This window comes from Galeopterus variegatus, unplaced genomic scaffold, assembly GCF_000696425.1.
Source record: "Galeopterus variegatus unplaced genomic scaffold, G_variegatus-3.0.2 Scaffold8046, whole genome shotgun sequence".
Lineage (NCBI taxonomy): Eukaryota > Metazoa > Chordata > Mammalia > Dermoptera > Cynocephalidae > Galeopterus > Galeopterus variegatus.
The window spans coordinates 57,584-71,084 of NW_007734157.1; the positions used below are offsets into that span (position 1 = coordinate 57,584).

The following is a 13,501-nucleotide window of genomic DNA, read 5'->3' on the forward strand; positions in this document are numbered from 1 at the left end:
AATATTTGCAAACTATTCATCTGACAAGGGATTAACATCCAGAATATATAAGGAACTTAACTCAACAGGAAAAAAAGGAATAATCTGATTAAAAAATGGGCAAATAACCTGAATAGATATTTTTCAAATGAAGACACACAAATCAGCAACAGATAAATGAAAAATGCTTAACATCACTAATCATCAGGGAAATGCAAATCAAAACCACAGTGAGATATCATCTCACCCCAGTTAGACTGACTATTATCAAAAAGACAAAAAATAACAAACGCTGGTGAGGACGTGGAGAAAAACTTATACACTCTTGGTGGACTGTAAATTAATGCAGCCATTATGGAAAACAGTATGGAGTTTCCTCAAACAACTACAGATAGAACTGCCATACGGTCCAGCAATCTCATTGCTGGGTATTTATCCAAAGGAAAGGAAATTAGCATATTGAAGAGATACCTGCATCCCCATGTTAATTGTAGTACTATTCACAATAGCTGCAATATAGAACCAACCTAGGTGTCGATGGACACCTAGGACAAATGGATAAAGAAAATGTGGTACATATACACAATGCAATACTACTCGGCCATGAAAAAGAATGAAATCCTGTCATTTGCAGCAACATTTGGATGAGCCTGGAAGACATTNCAGCCATTATGGAAAACAGTATGGAGTTTCCTCAAACAACTACAGATAGAACTGCCATACGGTCCAGCAATCTCATTGCTGGGTATTTATCCAAAGGAAAGGAAATTAGCATATTGAAGAGATACCTGCATCCCCATGTTAATTGTAGTTCTGCATCCCCATGTTTATTGTAGTACTATTCACAATAGCTGCAATATAGAATCAACCTAGGTGTCGATGGACACCTAGGACAAATGGATAAAGAAAATGTGGTACATATACACAATGGAATACTACTCGACCATGAAAAAGAATGAAATCCTGTCATTTGCAGCAACATTTGGATGAGCCTGGAAGACATTATGTTAAGTGAAATAAGTCAGGCATTGAAGATAAATACCTCATGCTCTCACCCATATGTGGGAGCTAAAAAAAAAAAAAAAGAACTTTTAGAAGTAGAGAGTAGAGGGCCGAGCCCGTGGTGCACTCGGGAGAGTGCGGCACTGGGAGAGCAGCAGTGCTGGGAGTGCAGCAGCGCTTCCGCCGCGTGTTCGGATCCTATATATGGATGACCGGTGCGCTCACAGCGCTCACTGGCTGAGCGCGGTGCGGCCGGTCTCAAAAAGGCAGGCAGGGAGGACAGAAAAGGTTGATTAAGAGACACAAAATTACAGCTAGATAGAAAAAATAAGTTCTAGTGGTGTACAGTAGTGCTAGGCATGTACAATTAACAATAATTTATTGTACATGCTCAAATGGCTAGAAGAGAGGTGCTCAAATGTTCTCATCACAAATACATGATAAATTTTTGCAATGATAAATATGCTATCTACCATGATTTAACCATCAGACATTGTATACATGTATTGAAATATAACTGTACAATCAGTATGTTTCAATTAAAAAATAAATTCCTTTAAAAAATAAAAATAAAAAAGAAATTTGCTAAGAGGAGCAATCTCAAGTGTTCTCAGCACAAAAAGAAAAAAGAAAAGAGAAGAAGAAAAAGAAAATGGTAACTATGTGATGTAGTGAATATGTTAATTAGCTAATTAAGGTGATCATCTCACAATGTATCTATATCTATCAAAACATCAAGTTGTACACCTTAAATACAAACAATTTTAATTTTCAATTATAGTTCAATAAGCTGAGGGGGAAAAAAAAAGAGTTGCAGTAAGAATTGAGGCTGAACTGGGTCTGGGGAGGGACACTGTCTGATTCATCTTCATATCTGCACAAGTTCCTTTCCAGTGCCTTGTACACAGCACATACTCAATAACTGTTGAACAAATAAATGAATCCTCTGTTTACAAGAAGATTAAATTATCCAGAAACTCCACCTTTCCCAATTATCCTTTCCTAAATATTTCCATGACTAGTACATTTTTGAAAAAAATTAATGTGAACTATTTTCCCCAGGCCTACAGGGTATGTCATTGAGGACTACATTTGGAAACTGAAAACAGGAAGAACAAAATCCACCCACGCATTTCCTAGAATTACTATTTCTGTTTCACATGGTCAGAAAACACAGTGGTTACCTGAATCAATACTTTTCAGTAGTGCATAGAAGTTTGGGAAATATTGGAGTTCCTCAAAGTTGTCTTCGCTGTAGGTTTTAGTTCTCCTTTCCAAGCCATTCGTCAAGGTTAAAGTGTTTGATACTGTTTCATCATTTTCTCCATTAGTAAAACCATCTTGAATTGCTGCCACTGGAGTCTCCAATGGGGAAAAAAAAATCAATAAAAAAATAAATATTTTGTTGGAACTAATGAAACTCCAGCTTGATTCTTTCCTCTGTGGTGCTCTTGAATGTGAAGTGCAAGAACACCTCCACAAACCTCCTGCAGGTTCAAACTCTTCTCTAGGTATGTGTGCATCGTCATATGGAAAGATCATGGGGACTTAGAGGAAGGTGCTCTACCTCAAGGAAGACCCCCTGAAGACCCCGGCTCCTGCTGAGGGCAGAACAGACAGGGAATTTCTAGGATTTTTCCTGCTCTGGCCAAGTTCCCCTCATGATTTATTACAAGCCTCTCCTCACAAAACTGCCTTTTACCGAGGAGGAAAGCTTTGAAAACCTACCAAGAGGAGAGATGCCAGGATACAGGAAAGCCTGTCAGAATCTTTAACATAGCACAGCAGTCACACTTGGGAATTTCTGGGTGACATTTTAAAGGCTATCATGTCTGAATGGGTGCTAAAGGTTTTTCTCCCAGACCTGATCTTTGTTCATTGTTCCCCCTCTTAGTGAAGAGTCTGTTCTCCATTCAGCAGACTAGACAGAAATCATAGAGCCTTTCTTGCCTCTTCTTCCCTCACCATCTTGCCCCCCCCATCCAACCCATCAGAAGCCTTGTTGGCCCTACTTTCAATTTTATGCCAAATTTGTATGAGGGTACTTACAAAAAGTTCATAGAGAGATTCGTATTATCTTTCGATTCTATTTTTCCATGAACATTTTCAAGCGTCTCGTACATTTCTCTCTTTCTCCACTATCCCACTCTAGTCCAAGCAGCCTTCATCTCTCACTTTCTGACTGGTACACCGCCCACTCCAAATCTATTCCCAACACTGCATTTTCCACACTGTAGCAGAGTTATCTTTCTAACAATCTGATCATGTAACTCTTTTGCTTAAAATCCTTCAGTATCTCCCCATGGCTCTTACAATAAAGATAAGAATCCTTCTATGGCTCATAAGGCTCTGCATGGTCTGGCCCGGGTCTACCTGCCCAGTCTCATCTCTCACCGCCCTCTCTTTCTGCACCAGCCACACGGTCTTGCTTCAGTTGCTTGGATACTCCACTTGTCCTTCTCACACGCTGCCTCTCATATTCCTGTTAACTCCTATTTGACCTTCAGTTCTCAGCTCAGGTTACTTCCTCAGGGAAGCCTTCCCTGAGCCTAAATCCAGAACAGGATTCTTTTTTAAGAGGTCTCACAGAATTATGTTTCTTTCCTCTGAGCACTTAACGTAGCTGTAATTAAAATACGTGACTATTTGGAGACCATCTGGCTCTCCACTAGACCTTCAGCTTCATGGAAGCAGAGATTATATCTTTTTAGATGAGCATGGTATTCCCAGTGGTTGTTACACAATTGTGACTCAATAAATATTTGTTGAAAGAATATTTCATTTGCATTTCATCTGCATGGATGCATTTAGATAACATGAGTGAACAGGTTACGCATATGGACATTTTAGAGATGGGTGAATAAGGAGTGCAGGATCGTGAAAATAGCTACATCAGTTTTAGTTCAGACTGGTAAGCTTGAGTGAAAGTCATGCATTCTTTGATAAATCTATGAAGATTTTTTTTTAGAGTGGGCGGATATTTAAAAGCTGTTTTAAAAGATGGTAGCTTGTGAGGATTGGAAGAAGGGAGAGCAAAGGAGAGCTTCTAGGCTACCTAGTAAAAAAATAGACTCAATTTCTATTTTCTAGCCTCTCTAAAGCAGTACTATAAGCCTATATACTCTTTCCTTGTATTTGGGATAGGATGTTGGAGGAGGTGAAGAACCATGGGTCTGGATGCTCTGGTGAAGAAAATCAAAGGAAAGGTGTGGAGTTTGATATCCTCCTATGGTCATCTTTATATAAAGATTTAAACAAAATTCAAGGAGGGGAGAAATATCTCAGTAGCTTGGTTAATGCCAAGGAAAAGATGAAGAGGCAAGGAGTCCAGCAAAGGAAAGGAGGGAGGAATGAATGACTAGTCTGGATAAAGGATGACAGATAGACTTCCAAACCAATGAAAAGCAAAAGCAGCAGGTAGAAGAGCACAGCCTAGAATGGAGAGGCAGCACTGGGGGCAAATGATGGCATCCACTGTGAACAGAAGTTGGATACCAAAAGAGCTGTGAGATGTTTGATTCCAGCACACGGGGACTGTACAAATAGTTGTTCTGGGACATTGTTATTTCACATAATATTATGTGTTATTTTATTGTGTGGTATAAGATGTAACATTTGCTGTATATTAAAATATTCACGTGTAAACTTTGAATTATTTTCAAAGTAGAGTTCATGTATATCTTTTAACTTATTGGAATTTTATAAGTATACATTTTAAATAGACTAAAGATGCCACATATGCCAAATCTTCCTTGCAATCAAGTAAGGTACTAATTAAATACAGATACAGTATACATGTACACACATACACATCACGCACACACACATACACACATACATAACATATACATATACATACCACTTTCTCTGGTATTTTCCCAGCCTGATTTTCATCCTTGCTTGTGGGCTTATTGGGCTCCTCCTCATAATTGTTGGCTTCCTTTGCAATTAATTTTTGTAAAACATCTGCTACTTCATCTTCCAGTGTATGTGCCTGGCTTTCTGTGATCTGTTAGAAAGAGGCAAAATATTTATAACTGCTATTTCCATTCTTAGGATTAAAAAAAAATCTAAATTCTGTAGTTGAACATTTATTTTTAAAAGAGGAATTTTCTGAACCTTCTTTTGGACAACACTTGCTTATGCCTCTACTACCTGCTGGCTTTTATAGTGACTGCCCAGCAGGCCTGGAAGAAGTGTCTTTGGGCTCACCGTGAAAACTAGCAGTCCTGTCTGTTGAAACCCATGGGACACTTTCTCAAAATAACACACTATGAGTTAGTCTTCCACAGCTTTGGGTCATAGTCAGGTAACCTTTGAAATGCTGCAACATTAGCATACTAATAAAGCCTGCCAGGACTGTGTCGGGGCTGAGAAGCCAAACTGAGGCAGATTCAAATTGGATTGCTTGGAGTTTCTCAAACACACATTACATGCTTTCGTTCATGCTATTTCTTTTTTGCCACACACGTCTTTAACTTAGCTGGTTATATCCTAACCATCTTTCTAAGCTCACTTCAAACACCTCTTCCTCTGAAGCCATTCCTTACTGCCAGTTGGATATAAGCCATTCTCTGGCATGCTGAACTGCTCTTATGGTTCTTAAGCAGCTTGCATTATGGGCATGCGTGTACTTGTCTAATTCTTCCAATAGACTATAAACTCCTAGAGGGAAAGAATGGTGCCTAGTACAAAGTAGATGCATTATAAACACTTGGCTACTTGAATCAAGTGGCTTGGCTTCTTGGTATAGTCCAAACTGTACTAAGAATTTGGTTTATTCTTTTTTTTTTTTCCTTTTTGTCTTTTTTCGTGACCGGTAACGGGATCGCAACCCTCGGTGTTGCGCCCGCACCGCGCTCAACCAGTAAGTGGACTGGTCTCTATATGGGATCCGAACCCTCGGTGGGAGTGCCGCCGTGCTCCCAAGTGCCGCACTCTACCAAGTGCGCCACCGGGCCGGCCCAAGAATTTGGTTTATTCTTATGCATATGACTTACTAGGCCAAGATTCAGCAGTTTAGAAACAATCTTGTCAAACACTCCTCTGTCATTTTCCTCATAAATCCTGGCAGCAATTTTATGGACAATGTCTTCAGCAGTTAAAGGAGTTCCATCTAGTTGATGAAGCCCATCTGGATCATCTATACAGAGCAAACACAATTTCACATCATGATGATCACAGACCTATTTCATGCATCATATTGTATTTATAATCTATACTTTGCTTTTTGTGCACTCAGATATGTTTGAGAAATATTTATAATGGTGCTTGGTCCACATAAATTCTTGGTTTGAAATAAAATTTAGCCCAGGATGATAATGGAAATTCTGAAAGCTTCTTATGTAACTATAACAAGGAGGAGCTGAAGGCAACACAAAAGTCCCCATCATTTATTATTATCACTAATAATAAAACAATATTATACTTTTGTTTACATAGTATGCCATATTATTCAAAGCACCCTTCTTTATATTATACAATTTGATATTCCATTTCTGCACAGGGAGTAGATTGATAATATCCCCACATGTATTCCCTTTGCAGGCAAATTCTTGGGCTAGGGGTGGAGGAACCTGCCTCACATACAGAATCAGAGAGTACATACTGAAGATTTTATGACTTACCTGGAATAAATATTTACTTCTCATTGAACATGTGTCAGAGTACATTTTTGTAAAGCAGCGTAATGTGACAAGCCCCATTCTCCAGAGAATAGGGAACTTGTTTCATTTTATGTGCCTGGAATTCAAACTTTTAAAATGTGGCAACAGATTTGCACAAAGTAGTATGTGAATCTTTGTAGAGAAGCATGCACATATGCATCCCTGGCTTTCCTGGGAATACACTTGGCAGCACTGCTTTAGCCTAAAGCAAGGGCCCATCCTGAGGGAAAGGTTAGTGGTAATGAAGCATTGTACCACATCCACGGAGAACTTCTAGGAGTCAATTAGTCTCCTCCAATATACATACTGCATTGAGTGGATCCAGTTTACAAGGCACTTAACTCTCCCTGTCACCTCTAGGCAGATTGGAAAGGTCAGAATTTTAGCTCCTGTGACATTTCTTGTTATCTATATATCACTGGACTGCCTTAAAGGATAATAATAAGGGTATCTATTTCATGAGATTGTTGTGAGAATCATATAAAATAAGATGTAAAAGCACTTTTTAAGTTGCAAAGTACTACATAAAAGCTAATATATTATTGTTATTATGTACAGTGGATTTGTATTTTGAAATAAAGGAACTGCAATTATCTTCTAGAGGAAATGGAAATTAAATCCCCAGCCAGATTCTGCCTAAATTATCCTCATCATATTCACTCCAAGAAAGAACCTAGTATTTCTATTCTGATTCTGCCCTTTTTTTCATGGCTTTTAGGGACTCACAAAGGAATTTTTCCTGTGGCCTTTCTTCTAGACTCTATGGAGATGGAAGTATATGCAGCCTCAGGCAGAATATCTTCCTCTTTTTGGAAAGAAGCTTAGGAAAATGAGTGGGGTGATTATACATGAAGGACTGTCAGTATATAACTGCTGAGATGTTGGCCAACCCATGAGCTGTGAGCCTTTGAGCCCTGTGTACCAGAGTGACAAAGGAGCAGAAAAGCCCCTAAGGGAAAAAAAAAATCAAAAACCATAAAATCAGTTTCCTTCCTGCCTGGCTGAAAATTGGATTTATAATCAATTTTTCAGGAGCAAGGACTCACTATTATTTAGGTCTGATTTTTCCATTTGTGGGTTGCAAGTCAGGCTCTTGGGAATATATGGAGCAGAAACCTCCCCCGTCTATGCAGAATACGGAATTTACTTTCCTTCTCACTTATCCCTCAGGATCTGAAAAAGGAAGGATATTGGTTGCCTGCTGGAGCTGGAAAATAACTGAGATAACTGTTTTTCAGTTCATTTACTTCACAACAGGGAGAATGTTTGTAAACCAATGAAGAAATAGCCTCTTTCCTGTGTTGCACTGCTGCATTCTATTGAGCCAGAGACTGAGGTTTCCCTTAGCAGAACTTTGCTGGATGGAGTTCACAGTGGAACACTTGACCACTGTCCCTTATCTTCTGCTGATTTCCCTTGGCTCTTCTAAAATGGACAGAATTACTTAGAATGACTTCCCTATTACTCGTGAAGGGAAGCCAAATACGGATTTAACATTTGTAATTTTTGTTAAGCAGCCACAACATTCTGAGAGGGTGTCAAAGGGCTGTGTCCCAAGTCATCGTCTGCCCAATTACGTTTTGGATCCCTGGCATCTAATATGGCACTTGAGTCATTTGTTCAGTAAATTTTTATTAAAGTCTTAATATGTGCCAGACATTGGAATTGGAGTGATAAATTGAATAGGTTAGGCATGGTCCCTGACTGCACAGAGTTTACTGCCTAGTTCATAGTCTAATGCATAGTAATTGCTCAATAAATATTTGTCAGGTTAATGTACACAAAAGCCCCCAAAGCATTACTTTATTAGAAAAAACTTGGGAAAATCCTGAATTATGTGTACTATAAAAAACACTGAAAAGGAGAATTAGTGGTCTCTATAACACAAGCCCATTTGGAGGTTTTCTAAAGGTGTAATTAGGTCTGGGAATGTACCCTCCAGAAGTTAGTCTCCCTCACCCTCCTTCTGGAATGAACTGCATGCCTCTGATGTTCTATTCACCGTGGTGGTCCTAAACCCTCTGGTTACAGGATTTTCAGGGCATGAGGAGAGACCAGAAGCTCACCCATAAATCATTCTATCCAAGAAGCTTGGCCCAGTTTCTCTGTGATTTCAAGTGGAATTAAAATCACTCTTAGGGTAAACCTAAAGCCATCATGACTAGCACTTGGTAGTTTCAAACCCACTTGGGATGGTAATAAAATGCCGAACAATTTAAAAATTAGTTGCTTAAGTTAATGGTCACATCACAAACAGATCTGCATCTCTGCCTGCACATACAACCAGTTTGACCAATCCAGTCAAAAAACATTAGACTATTTTTTTATTTTATTAAATCAAACAGTCGGTTCAAAGTGATTGAATCTGTTTTGTATGCAGTTATGATCAGTGTCTATTTCTAGTCCAAATATTTTACATTAAAGAGTAGAATTCAAGATTTTAAAAAATGAGTTTCCCTGAGTAGCAAGGAATATATGTGTCAAAATATAAACATTGCCCTGACCCCACCCCATAGATGTACAACACACTTCTAAACTCTTCTCAGGCTATGATGTCTGATAAAAGTCCAGTTTAATTGTCAGTTGTTTTCTGGCGGAGATAATCAGTATAATTCTCTTGTGGCCATGGGACAGAATAAGGACATAGAAGAAAGCCTGTACTCATTCCTAAGCACTGGTCCTCAGAATGGAAAACACACTCTCTTCCTCAATGTCTAAATACACCAGTTCATTTATTCCCTCATGTATTCTTTCATTTGTTCATTCATTCATTCACAAATTTATTCAATGAATTCATAAGCATCTGGGCACTGGGGCTACAATGTCTCTGTTCTTGTGAAGTTTTCAGTTTAGTTTTGGAAAAAGATTTTAATCACAGGTAGTCACACTTATTAATGTAAAGTTACAAACTTGATCAAGTTCTAAAAAGGAATGGAACAAGGTTTCTATCAGATCATGTGTGCTATATGAACCTAGGGCAGGAACCAGTCCATGCAGTACTGAGGAAGCCACATTAAGGATTTTGGTTTTTATTCCAAGAGAAATGGGAATCTACTACAGAGTTTTATGAAAAAAGAGAGGCATGCTCACATTTGTGTGTTGAAAAGACCACTTTGGCTACCGCATAAAGAATGAGTTGGAATGAGGCAGAGTGGTTGCTGGGACAACTACTACTAGATTTTACTATTGTTCAAGTGAGACATGACTAGAGCTTGGTCAAGGATGGTGCTGATTGGTGAGAGAGGAAAAAATGAGAGGTACATGGGAGCTAAAATTAATAAGATTTGGTGGATTAGAATTTGAGAGGTGAGAAAAAAGAAATAATTTGATCCTAGATTTCTGTCTTGAAAAACTAGATAAACAGTAGTGCCTTTCCTAAAGAAAGAGCACTCTTAGAGGGTAGGGTGATCACAAGTTTAATCTTGGACATGCTAAGTTTGAGGTGCTTCTAAGACTTCCTAGGGGAGCTATTAAATAGGTAGGCAAATAAATAGGTCTGTAGCTCACAGAAGTCTGCTTTTCATATGGGACATCAGGATATAGGTGTAACTGAAGCCATGGAAAGCTTAGGATGACCTACAGAGAAATAATATGGCTAGGAGGACAATATTAAAAAGGAAATAATGGATATGTCACCTTTGGGAGGGTATTTTACTGATCAAGTTATTTGAAAATTAAGACCTTTTGTACTAATTGTTAAAATAAATTGGAATATTAAAACGAATTCAATAGCATTAAAAATAGATAGTAGATTTAAAATTTTTTCCAAGCACCAGTAAAGGAACCTTTAAAGGGAAAATAAAATTTGAGACTCTGTAGAGCTGGGGCTTTGCACATTAATCAGTAAATCTGGTCTGTATATCAATTTTGGACTTGACTAATAAATGATTATGAGTGTATAAGAGATATTTTTAAAATATAGGACTTTCTCTTAACCCATAATGGAAAACTTCAAGTTAGAGAAAATAGGTAACAAAATGTTCTTCTTTCTCATTTACCTTGAAATTTATGATCCAATCCACTCTTAGTAGAATCATAATCATCAATCAGTTTTCGATTCTTGGTCGAATCAACATCTTCCACATTCAATTTATTATCAAATGGAGAGCTTCTTATGGATTGTCTTTCTTTCTCAACTTTTTCCTTTTCTGTTATTGCCTTGAGCAGGTTCAAGTTATCAACAAAAGAATAATTGCTTTCACCTGGCTTGTTTTCTGGAAAAAACGCCCCAAGCCCAACACAGCATTTTAGTTAAGTTTCTCACAGTCGACATTATTTAAATTATCATCAATATGATTTTACCTGGAAGGTATGTTTTTTTAATCTTGTCAGCTTCTGCTTCTGCAATCTGTGAAACAAACAGGAGATATAGCCCTAGTTTTAAATCATTGTCCCACTACTCATCAAATATGAGAGCCAAGTTATTTAATCTCCATGGGATTTAGTTTTCTTGTTTGTAAAATGTGGATAATAATTCCTATCTCAAAGCATTGTTATAAGGATTAAATGAGATAAAATAAAGGGCAGATGCTCTATAAGTATTAATTCCTTCTCCTATAATATCGATGAAAGATAAATCTCTGATAAATTAAGCAATCTTGCAATAGAGTGGATGTGATGTTGAGCTTACTAGGTTATCATACAGTAAGCTCTTTGTATTATACACAACTCGATGCACTTAACTGTTAGGATATATAAATTACCAAAACTAGATTTTCTATCCTAATTTCTGTCAATTTATAATTAAGCTCCTGAAATTTATGAATTCAGAATGGCTAAAATGTTGCAACATAATTACATTAAATAATAATAACTAAAGCAAAATGAAGTAGCATTTATAATTTTACTTTTGACCTACCTGTTCATTCAAAGGTCTTTCTGCACTCAATTCTCTATTATGTAGAGATTTGTCTATAATAAACACATGCAAATATAAATTTAATTGTGCGTTGGAAAGACAAAATATGTCTCTTTAAATAAAATATTAAAAAAGAAAAACAAATATCAGGAGAAATACTTTGGATGACTACAAAACAAAATATGTATTAACAAAGATTATCAAGATTATTCAATAACAGTGATTATCAACGTTGCCTTACTTATTATCTTGGTGTGTTTCCTGAGTTAATAGAATCACACTTTTTTTCTGGCCAGAAATTTAACATATAGTTTTAATAATACTTGGCTTATCAGCTATTCTCAACTAGAAAGTATAATTTGGATTGGCATTATTGGCACATTAAAAGCTCTTCCATCATATACTGCACTGTGTAATGAATAGAATATCTGACAAAATTGTTAGACAACTTAGGGAAAAAAAAAGAAAATCCAAGCCACTAAAGATGGAAAAGACTCCCTTCGTTTTCAAAACAAGATCTTTAAAAACAACGCATGTTATTGCTCTATCATTTAAAAAGTGAGGGGAAAAAAATCTGTCTTCTGTCTCTAAATTCAAACCAATTCCTCTGTCAATACGCAAAGATGTGATTTGATCAGAAAATGAAGTAGGGTGATTTACAGCTCACGGATTAGGACAAGCTTTACCTTTTCGTTGCGGAAAAAAAAAAGGGAGGTGGGAAGAAGAAAAGAGTGCACAGACCTTGGCTGCCTCCTGGCTTGGGGAAAGCTTGAACTGGGCTGCTGGGGAGCACCAACACCAGAATCCAACTGCCGGTCCAAAGGAACCCCATTCTTCCACGCTTGGTTTCAGAAACAGCCTGGCGCCGGGCTCCCGGAGCTGTAGCTTTTGTTATGAATGAAAAGAAGAGTAAAAACAGGAAGAGCCAGGAGGGAGGGTGCGGGGAGGGAGTGTGGCCGGGACCGGGAGGCCGGCGGGGCTCTAAGCCGCTCCCGAGTAAGGGCTTGGAAGGGCTCCGGGCACTCGGGAGGCAGGTCTTCAGGTGGAGGCGAGCGCTGTCCGCCGCGCGGGTGCTGAAGTTCCTGTGACCGGAGCCGGCCGCGGGTCAGCAGGGCGTAGCTTTACTCTGCTCCCTCCTGGAGAGGAAGTGAGGAAGCAAGCGCATGCTCCATGCAAGCCAGAGGCGGGAAGGGATGGCGTCAGCGACTCCAACGCTACTCCAGTCCCCCGGGAATGGCACGGGGGAGGGCGACAGAACTGGCTAGCGTATTTTCTGTGCCGCAGTCCTAGGGGTGCTCCTGAGTTTAGGGTCATTTGGATTGCCATAAGCTTCACATCATTGCCATAAGCTTACTTGTAACCTCCCAAGTAAACGTTACCTCAAGGACCAAATGCCTTCTGCACATGCACGTTTGGGAGAGTTAGACAACCTTGTGCGAAGAGTTCTGCTTTGGGATTCTTCTTCTGGGCTATCTGCTCCAGAATCCCGTCTTTCCATTCCACCTCCTGTACCCAAAAGGTACATATAATTCTAATATCCTTAGAAAAGCCCTGCCTTTTGTGATTTGTGTTGACATACCAAGTGTCCCTTGATGCTCTTGTGTCTCAGCCCTAGAGGGCCTTTTGAACTAGAAAATTCAAGGGACATTCTTTCTAATAGTCAGATTGCTGCTACACATCCTCATCCTCCTTGACGCTGAAACAGAACAAAAAATCATTGCCTGTTCCCCTACGAGGAGTGTCCTCACCAGTCCTGAACAGATGAGCAGAAAGGGCCAATTTCATTCTAAAATTCTCCTTTCTCCACCAAGTGGAAAAATCCCCCCTCTCTTTCTCTCTTTCTCTCCCCCCTCGTGTGTGTGTGTGTGTGGGGGGGCCAAAATAGCAAAGAAAAGGCTGCACTTCTTTAAAACTCTTCCCCAGGATTAATTTATGCCTAAGGACTAAGAACCTGGCTGTCCAGGGGTCCTTCAAGATAGGAGATTGTTATGAAAAG

The 13,501-nt window shown here is 38.9% G+C and overlaps 1 protein-coding gene across 2 annotated transcripts in view; it reads right to left on the reverse strand.

The window, feature by feature from the left end:
- Window positions 1-12,745, reverse strand: part of SCG3 (secretogranin III) — a 34,663-nt gene extending 21,918 nt beyond the window's left edge. The window contains exons 1-7 of one of the 2 annotated variants that reach the window (XM_008592581.1): window positions 12,247-12,745; window positions 11,506-11,558; window positions 10,950-10,995; window positions 10,646-10,861; window positions 5,982-6,124; window positions 4,841-4,990; window positions 2,166-2,343 (exon numbers count right to left, since the gene is read on the reverse strand). In XM_008592581.1, the coding sequence (XP_008590803.1) occupies window positions 2,166-2,343; window positions 4,841-4,990; window positions 5,982-6,124; window positions 10,646-10,861; window positions 10,950-10,995; window positions 11,506-11,558; window positions 12,247-12,337 (877 nt within the window). In that variant the 5' untranslated portion in view covers window positions 12,338-12,745. The remainder of the gene's footprint in view (window positions 1-2,165; window positions 2,344-4,840; window positions 4,991-5,981; window positions 6,125-10,645; window positions 10,862-10,949; window positions 10,996-11,505; window positions 11,559-12,246) is intronic. The other variant, XM_008592582.1, reaches the window with a different exon arrangement.
- Between the last annotated feature and the right edge of the window lie 756 nt (window positions 12,746-13,501).